Source organism: Oryzias latipes, chromosome 19 (genome assembly GCF_002234675.1).
Source record: "Oryzias latipes chromosome 19, ASM223467v1".
Lineage (NCBI taxonomy): Eukaryota > Metazoa > Chordata > Actinopteri > Beloniformes > Adrianichthyidae > Oryzias > Oryzias latipes.
The window spans coordinates 24,417,567-24,427,007 of NC_019877.2; the positions used below are offsets into that span (position 1 = coordinate 24,417,567).

At 44.3% G+C, this 9,441-nt stretch overlaps 1 protein-coding gene across 2 annotated transcripts in view; it reads right to left on the reverse strand.

Annotated features, from left to right (window-relative positions):
* vps8 (VPS8, CORVET complex subunit) overlaps positions 1 to 7,714 on the reverse strand; it is a 35,420-nt gene extending 27,706 nt beyond the window's left edge. The window contains exons 1-9 of one of the 2 annotated variants that reach the window (XR_002872108.1): positions 7,587 to 7,675; positions 4,704 to 4,772; positions 4,247 to 4,371; positions 3,811 to 3,907; positions 3,691 to 3,723; positions 2,482 to 2,536; positions 1,939 to 2,063; positions 1,344 to 1,430; positions 106 to 173 (exon numbers count right to left, since the gene is read on the reverse strand). Coding sequence is in view for 1 of the 2 variants with exons in the window: in XM_023949464.1 (XP_023805232.1) it covers positions 106 to 173; positions 1,344 to 1,430; positions 1,939 to 2,063; positions 2,482 to 2,536; positions 3,691 to 3,723; positions 3,811 to 3,907; positions 4,247 to 4,371; positions 4,704 to 4,772; positions 7,587 to 7,658 (731 nt within the window). In the remaining variant the exon portion in view is untranslated. Of the gene's footprint in view, positions 1 to 105; positions 174 to 1,343; positions 1,431 to 1,938; positions 2,064 to 2,481; positions 2,537 to 3,690; positions 3,724 to 3,810; positions 3,908 to 4,246; positions 4,372 to 4,703; positions 4,773 to 7,586 lie in introns of both variants that reach the window. The other variant, XM_023949464.1, reaches the window with a different exon arrangement.
* Positions 7,715 to 9,441: the final 1,727 nt, after the last annotated feature.

Sequence of the window (9,441 nt, forward strand, 5' to 3'; positions counted from 1 at the left end):
ACAGACGACGTGCCCATAGGGGAGGATGTTTAAGGCAGCGCTTCAGGTGGATGACGGAGGGAAAAAGGCTGTTTATGAACAAGGAAATGTGGTTGGAAAGCTAACCTGAAGGCCAGTTCAAACACAGATCCTCCACTGTCGTTGCAGACGGCCAGAGTCGGGTCATCTGTGAACTACGGACACAACGATTAAACATCTGACCTTTAGCTGATGTATTTTCCTAACCCTTGTGCTATCTTGTGGGGTCCAGATGACCCCCCCCCCCCCCTTCCATTGAGGTGTTCCCCCTACCATGACAAAGGTGGATAAAGGTGGAAAGATTTCATGTAATCCATGGACACCAGTGAAGATCACAAATCATTGAAGAAAAAAGGTTCAGAGCACTGTCTAGTGGGTCTAGATGACCCCACTCCCACGTTAGGAGTGGGGTCATCTGGACCCCACAAGGGCTACTTTTAATTGTACATTTGCAAAGTAACCCTTAGTAGTCTGGCACCTTTTTAACCTTTTTTTCTACTTTAGTTTGCTCCATTAATCTATCTTTAAAACTGTTTTTATGCCAATCCATCTTTTTAGTACAACTTTATTTTTGACAGATACATTTTTGATTATATTACATAATAATTCCAAAGATCAACCTGAAACTGTCCAGAAAACTTAATTCACTCAATTCTCTGAACAACATTTGGTCTCTTTTTTTTTTGGTGCAAAGTATCATTAAAGTTGAGATCAAACTGTTTTTATGTTTAATGACAAAACATCAAACATGTAGAGAATAAATAAAAATGCATAAATCCACTAAGCTTAAAACAATGTGAGCAAAGTGTGAACAACCGGGCGAAGCTCTACTGTTGACAAAGAGCTGTCATAATTATGTTTCCTAACAGTTGTTTGTTTTAAACCCCAGACTTTACATTTGGAATCATTCACAGACTTTTGAAGGAAAACGATACTATGGGGGGGGGGGGGGGGGGGGGGGGGGTTGTCATTCCCATGTCATTGTAAACAGCTGTTCATCCATAGATCAGGACGTTTGTAAATGTATAGCATTATAGATGGTTGATGTGCCTTTGAAGCTTCTGGGTTTATCAGTAAAACTGCAGCAGCAAAGCATTGTGGGTGGAAGAATCACATCCAGTGTTTCTGTTGCCACAGGAGAAGCTCCTGCTGTCTTTAATTTGCTGAATTTGATGTTCTTTGAAAGGGAAACTGATATTTTAGGTCATTCCACACAGTAAAGATCCGTCCTTTCCTAAAAGACACTTAGGACACACCTCAGATGCAAACAAACAAACAAACAAACAAACAAACGCCATTTTCCAAAACTTCTTGAGAAGACTCACCTTAATGTGAAGTATGGCCGTTCCTGGAGGATGAGCATCAGTGATGGTCCTCAGAAGCTTCCCATTGGCCAGGTCCCACATGGTAATCTAGGCAAACAAGAAAAGTCTGACAAGTCACAGCTTAGCATCATCAAAGTGAAGAAAATGTGCAGAGTTTCTGTATAAAAGTGCTGATGGATCACATGAGGACGTTCAAAGACCTCAGCGTTAGCAGAGAGAAGACGACAGACCACCATCTCTGCTCAAAGTGGTGTTCAAAATAATACCAAATTAAAGATTTGGCGTTTTCAAAGCCAGACTGTTGGGCTCCAACGGTTAGGTTAACTGAAGCTGGAAGTTTAAATGCGTGTCACTCTCCTCCATATTTCATTCCCTCTGACTATGAGAAGCTGCTGATTATGTCAGAAAACTGACATTTTTGGCAGAAAAATCTATAATCACTGAATCACTAAGACAGCGTCAGTGAGAAGAAACACTTCAAGATCCAAGATCCAAGATGTGCTGAGTTCACAGGAGCAGAGCCAAACGGATGAAGCGTTTCTCTTTCTGGGCGTCCCATGACCTGTAGCTTACGTTGGCCTCACACATGGCTCACCTGTCCTTTGGCAAACCCACAGAGGAGTCGGGAGCAGTTGTGGTTGATGCTGAGAGCAGAGACGGCTCCAAACTCTGCTCCGGTGGCCTTGGAGCCCAGACACAGCCGCAGAGCCTGGCTGGTATCTGGAAGAAAGCACGGATGAAACCTCGGATGCTGGAAAATGTCACTGAATGTCATAGAAAATGAAAACTTTAGCCACAAATACAAAAGGGGTTTATACAGATATACACCTCCTGTGTTCAAAGACTCATAAGCCCCTATTGTAACAGTAAAATCTGTTTGCTCAGCTGCTGGACAGGACAGCAATCTATCATCTACTTTCAGTCCTCAAAGTTACTCTTATTACTAAAGAAATGATCCAACACAATCAGAGGAAGCCCCTCAATCATGGGGGGTTTTTGGCTGTCGTTTCATTTCCAAACTGTTCTGTAGTGGATCAGGTTTCAGATTTTCACTTCCACGACACTTGATGTCTGAAGATGAGAGCAAAAGTAGAGAGAAGGATGAGAGACACCGAACTGAAGATCTACAGGGACTCACCGAAGACAAAAGCCAGTCCATGAGAGGTCCCCACAGCAATCACACTGTTCATGGTCTGCACACAACAACACAAGAGTCTGGGTGAGACACTTCACAACAAAATGCTAGAAAACACTTTTATTAATGGGCTCCAGCCAAGATCAGCTTAAATGAATGAAAAACCAGACTTTGAATATGAAGAAAACATTAAAAAACTGTGGAAAGTAGAGATGATGTTCTCCCAGTGCCTGCTTCATCAGAGGAAGAGCGACACGGCAACGCCAACAACAAACGGCGTCTTGGAGCTGAAATGACCATGACCTCCATCACCTCATGTCAATCATGTCCTGGTAGCCAATGGGCTCAAAGCCCCGCCTCCACATAAAATTAGGGGGCGGGGCAAAGCAAAACCTCTGAATTCAAACAGGAAAGAGGAAGAGAAATGGAAAAAACTATAATAGCAGCTTCTACAAATATACATTATTTTTCCTTAGGTTACCATTTTAGGTTTGTAGTTTCCATGATCACGAGAACAGAGAGAAATCAGTCTAAAACAACACAGCAGGAGTTAGTGGATGACCTCAAAGCAGCTGGAATCACAGTCACCAAGAAACCATTGGGAATACTTTATGCTGCATCGGTTTCACGTCTTGCATAGTCTCCCTGCTGAAGAAGACACATGTGCAGACGGAAGTTTACCAATGAACACCTTCAGGATGTAGAGAGAGACTGAGAGAAGGAGCTGTGGTCAGATCAGACCAACATGGAGCTCTTTGGCATCAACTCAACCCCTCGTGTTTGGAGGAAGAGAAATGCTGCCTATGAGCCCATCTCCACTGTAAAGCATGGAGGTGGAAACATCATGCTCTGGGGGGGTTTCTGCTCAGTGCTCCTTCACCATGTGGATGGGAGGATGGGCGGAGCCACGTACCGTCACATCCTGAGTGACCAAGGCACCAAATCTGGATGGTTTAGAAGTCATTTGCAAAGAAGAATGGAGCAAAATTCCTCCTGATGTGTGCAGAAATCTGCTCATCAACTACAAGAACCGTCTGACCAGAAAAGAGGGATCAAATACTTATGTCCCACAATGAAATGCAAAGAAACCTGATGTAACTTCACCAAACAAGTTCATCTCTGAAGAAGTACTGTTTGTGACAGGAGCTCTTCTATCCTCTCAGCATGACAGGACGGCAGAGATGAAGAAAGCTCAAATCCACTCAAACTCACCACGGCGGTCGGCAGGCCGGCGTCCACTTTGTCCTGAGGGGAAACAAACAGACATCAGCTTCTGAACGCCTTCGTTCTACTGACTCAAGTCTCCTCAGCTGTGTGAGACTTCAGTCTTACAGCGGCGGCCACGATCTGAGCAGAGATGCCCTTCAGGAGGCTGAGGCGGAGGACGGAGCCGCTGGCCGCCACCCTGGCGTCCTGAGCCCTCTTCCTCCTGTGGACGGACACAAAGCACGCCATCAGCAGTGTGTTTGTCTTCACTCTTACCTGCTAATCATTTTTAAAGCTCTTTAATCCTCTTCCTGTCTGGGAATCAGCTCACAGGATTCTTTTCCTTCCCCTACAGAAAATCCCCATTCAGTCCCAAGAATATGAATTATTTTCACTTTATCTGTTGATAAGCCCCTCCCACTGTGCTCCACGCCAGCACAGACAGACGTCCACACTCCTGCACCTGAAGACTGGCATGATCTGGACCCCCTACTGTTTCTAAGGGGGTGTGATCCAAACCGCCCCTGCAGAACCCCAGGTTCTTGGAGTCTACACGCGGTACCGTTTGGGGTGGGCTGGGTCACCGCTGTCGGAGCTGGCGAGGGAGGAGGTGTCGTAGGAGTGGGCGTCCATGTTGTCAGTGTTCATGGTGTCCTCCAAAATAAAAGCCTCCTCGCCTTCCTCCACCTGGAGGGAGATAAGGGAACTTGAGTGGAGGGGCATCCAACCTGCAACCAACCAATCGCTGGATTGGGACGACTGAAGGCGGTGCAGCGGGGAGAGGAGGGGGCTGGAGAAGAGGGGCAGCACCACCCAGAGAGTTCAAGGTATGTTTAAAAAGTCAAAACATCAAAGACACGACAGCAAAGGGCAAAAATGTGAGGTGATGCTGCAGCAGAGACAGAAGAAGCAGATCATCTGAGAGGAGCAAACGCTGAAACTCATTTTGGGTTTGATGACCGTCTGAAAAGTAAACATGAGACTAAAACAAACTATTTAAAAGCACCGCGGCGCCTCACCTGACTCAGGATGCTCTCCAGCGTGGGGGGCGTGTCCACTTGGGGAATGTCGAATTCCTTATCATCAATCTGAACAGAAACAAGAAGAACGAGACTCTTGATTAGATCTTAAAGGGAAAACTGTGGAAAACTGTGTGATATTAGTGATCATTACTGCAATGACAATATGACACACACAAAAACACAACTAATACATCATTTCCATTTCAATGCAACAGTTGGATTTTAAACACAGGTCTACCTAAATTATTCTGTAAATCAGTGTTTTTCAACCAGTATGCCGTGGGAGATGGTCAGGTGTGCCGTGAGAAATCACCCTCATAACTGATCTAAAAACATTTTCCATCTCCAGGATTTCAGCTCTGTGTTCATCCAAACAAACCCTGATAAAACACTGAGTAGTTGGGAATATAAAAGATCATAAAATACTTTTTTCTTTGTGTTTATTTGATTCTATTAAAGACATTTTGATCAGAATGACGGTACCGCGATTTAGCCACAGCTTTAGCTCTGTTTTTGGAAAAGTCCCGCCCCTTTAACTGTCTCCACCAATCATTCTTGGAGGCTTAATCACATGTCATCAGTCTGACCAATCAGAAGTGGTTAAAGTCTTCACTTCCTTGTTCTGATTCTGCTCATAAAGTCTCTCAGCTCCAACAGAAATAGCAGCTAAAGCTCGTCTTTAGCGGTGTAGCTTTCCACAGAATCCGGTGTCAGACCGTGGAACAAGAGAACAAAACAATGAGTCCGTCTGCCATCACTACATCTCCCATGATGCATTGGATTAAAGTGACAGCCTCTCAGCGCACAATGAGTCTCTTCTCTTAAACGTCTTGAAACCACAACGAACACATCGACCAGTTTTTAAATCTTGCAACTTAACTTTTATCAAGAATATCTGGAAAACATGCAGACACGCCGGCCCTCGAGGCCTGGATTGCCCACTCCTGGCCCCAGCGCATTTTCTATGTAGTAAATGCACTCTTTAGCAAACTGCTTTTTCTTTGTCTGCTCCTGATTCCTAACAATTGGTATAAAGTTAAGGTTAAAGTTAAAGACCCATAAGCTGTCAAGCACCTAGGTGTGTGACACACGTGTTCTCCCCAGTTGACCCCTCCCCTGGGGGAGCCGTGAGATGCAGACACCCAGGAACCATTTGGTGGTTCAACCCAAACCGTGGTCCGTGCGGCCAAGAAAAAGGTTCAGCACTGGCTGCACGTCTTTAGACAATTAGACCCTTTCTTGGTTTCTTTTGTCACTGCTGTAATCTTTTTTCTTCTTTGTCTCTCTTTATTTAACGTGCTGCAGCGCTGGAGTCAAACTGGTGATGCGTCGCTTTATGGTGAATCTGTCTAATCCAGATTCTGATTGGCTGAGCGGCTCCTCTGAAGGAGGGGCAGAACTTCAGGGTCTCTCATTTGAGTCATCACACTGTCAAAAGCTGGGTTGTGTTGAAAAAACACTGCCTGCATTGCTGTTCTTTGATGTTTTTTTAATCATTTTTGTGGAAAAATCAGCAAAAGCTTAAAGAATTTTGACATGTATGAACCTTAGGAGCTTGTATCTGAACTACTTTACCAAACTGCAGACAGTAACAGCAGCTACAGCTGTCAATGATCTTTAATTCATGTCAATTCCAAAGGCAAAGGGCATCCATGCTGAGCTGAATAAAAAAACATCATTATTTTAAAAATGACGTTTGATTTGAAGCTGAATGTTAGATTTGTTGAATCACATTAAGAAAAACAACAAAATGTTTAATTTTATTTTTTAGATTCTAAATGAAAACCTTTTTTATCTAAGAAATTAGATTTTTTTAATCATCTAATTTCAGAATAAGAGAAGTTAAGTAACACCCTGATTCTCTTACTTATTGTAGCTTAGAAAAATAAAGGAAACTAACCCAAAGATTAACAATAAAAAACACATTTGATTATAAAGTGCATTTCAAGACTACAAAGGTTTAAAAAGATCATATAGTTATATTGCAGAATAAAATATAAGAGAAGCTTATTAGGTTTAAAGGATAAAATAGACACTAATATTTCTGGTTTGTCTTTTATTAGATCATTTCAAACATTCTTCACTTTCAGTTCATCTTTCAGGAACATCCATCCATCTTCCTCCGCTTATCCGGGACCGGGTCGCGGGGGCAGCAGACTGAGCAGAGATGCCCAGACTTCCCTCGCCCCAGCCACTTCCTCCAGCTCCTCTGGGGGGACCCCGAGGCGTTCCCAGGCCAGCCGAGAGACGTAGTCTCTCCAGCGTGTCCTGGGTCTTCCCCGGGGCCTCCGCCCAGTGGGACATGCCCGGAACACCTCTCCAGGGAGGCGTCCAGGGGGCATCCGGACTAGATGCCCGAGCCACCTCAACTGGCTCCTTTCGATGTGGAGGAGAAGCGGTTCTACTCCGAGCTCCCCGCGGGAGACCGAGCTTCTCACCCCATCTCTAAGGGAGCGCCCCGCCACCCTACGGAGGAAGTTCATTTCAGCCGCTTGTATTCGGGACCTCGTTCTTTGGGTCATGACCCATAGCTCATGACCATAGCTGTCAATCTCACGCTCCGATCTTCCCTCACTCGTGAACAAGACCCCAAGGTATTTAAACTCCTCCACCTGGGGCAAGGACACTCCACCCACCGAGAGATGGCAAACTACCTTTCTCCGGTCAGGAACAGTAGAGCTGAAATAAGGAGGTGCAGCTGCTCCAGCCTTTATTGATGATGTTTTTTGGGGTGGAGGAGAACTGCACATCAGTTCACCTGCAGCTCCTCTGTTCTTCCTGTGTTTACATTCTTTGGGGGCTGCACTGAGACCGCGAGTGCGGGGGTTCAAACCTGCCGCGAGGCTCGGGTCACTGCCGGCCGGAAGTCGGAGAACTTACCGCCTCCTCTTCCATCAGATGGAGCTGAGAAGAAGAGGAGAGGAGGATGTTCGGGTCCGCAGACTCTGCCATGACCGACGAGTATAGCTTTTTCCGGACCACCCGGATTTGTCTACTTACCGGATGTGACGTCACAGTAGGGTTCCGTAAGTGACTCATCAGCACCACAGCGCCACCTAGTGTACTGGAATGTGAGAAACCACTTGGGAGAAATTTTACCAAAAATTATTTTAAATACATAAAATAAATACAAATTATGATTACAGTAAACCCTTGTTTTTCGCGGGGGTTCCGTTCCAAAAAGAACCCGTGATAGGCAAAACCCGTGAAGTAGAAACCTCTATTTTTTTAACAATTATTATACAATTAAATACTCTATTATACATTGAAAGAGAGAACAAACCATTTTACAGGCTCAAGCATTTGTTTCACAAATGAAAGTACTTTAGAAAAGTTCTCTCAACAAGTAACTTCTGTACTGTACTGTCAAATAATAATTTTAATCATTAATGTGAACAGAAGGCTTCAAATTGCGGAGATTAGCCCCGCCCACCGCGACCCGAAGAATTGGTTTAACGGGAGAAAATATAAAATGATTATGAAAAATACAAAGTACAGTGGGACAAATAGTGACTCAGGTGTATTTCACTGTTCGTCATACTGAGCCGCTGCATCCTGACTCCGCTCTGCAGTGTTTTCTTCTTTTGAAGCCCGCGGTGCAGCTGTGTTTGTTCGGGAGAAGAACATAGTGATTGACAGCTGTTCTGTTGTCGCTCTTTTTCTATGGGTTTGGGAGAAACTCGAAATTGCAAGAGAATTTGCTAGTACGTAATGTAAATTTGGGAAGCTGATTTACGTACGTGTGCATATTAAACTGCAACGTTATTGACGCGCAGGTAGAGAAGAAGCGGAGTGACTTTTTAGCCAATCAGAATGCAGAGCACAATGCACGATGCAAATCTGTGAAGTAGCGAAACCGTGAAAAGTAAACCGTGTTATAGCGAGGGATCACTGTATATGTAAATCTTGACACATTTTTGTAGTATCATATTACAAAATATTAATTTTCCAGTTTTTTTAACCTACAGAAAGCTCTGACCGGAGTCACCATTCAGCTCTTTTTTTTTTGCAGAAACGGGGGCTCACTTTCAACACAGCTGATATTCTTCGTCCCGTCTCCCAGAATGTAGTTAGAATTTTCTGAATTAGAACCACTGAAGTTCTAAACCCATTTTACAAACAGGGCTTGGTGTTTGGGGCGACACAATAATAAAGTGGTTAGCGCTCACAGAGAGAAGGCTCTGGTTCAAATCCCGGCTGACTTCTTTTTGTTTGGATGTTTGCATGTTCTCCTCGTGCACACATGGGTTTTCTGTAGGGATGGCCCGTTTGACACGGGGCTTCGGCGCGCGGTTCACCTTCATGAAACAGAGTGTTTCGGCACAATGTTTCAAAGCGTGTGTCAACCAGCGCAGATCACGTGATTGATGACGTATGACGCGCCAAATGCATCACTCACCTGAACCAGGTTTCAGATCTCAGGTGTGTTTGATCAGAAGGGCGCGCTGTTGTCTATAAATACAGATGAATCCCAAACAACGTTTCCCGACCAGTTCTGTTGTTTCCCGTGTATCGTAAGAATCAACGTCATGGCACCCGGTAAAAAGCGTTCTGTGGCTTGGGATCATTTCAACTTGATTTCTCCAAATAAGGTAATACACTATTAACGTTATTTTATTAGTAGCCATTGCTGATTATGTCAGTTTTATAGGTATGTCTGTCAGTTGAAAGGAATCATTTTTATTCTTTCCATTTTTTTTTTTTAGGTGCAATGTTTGATTTGCAAACATGAATT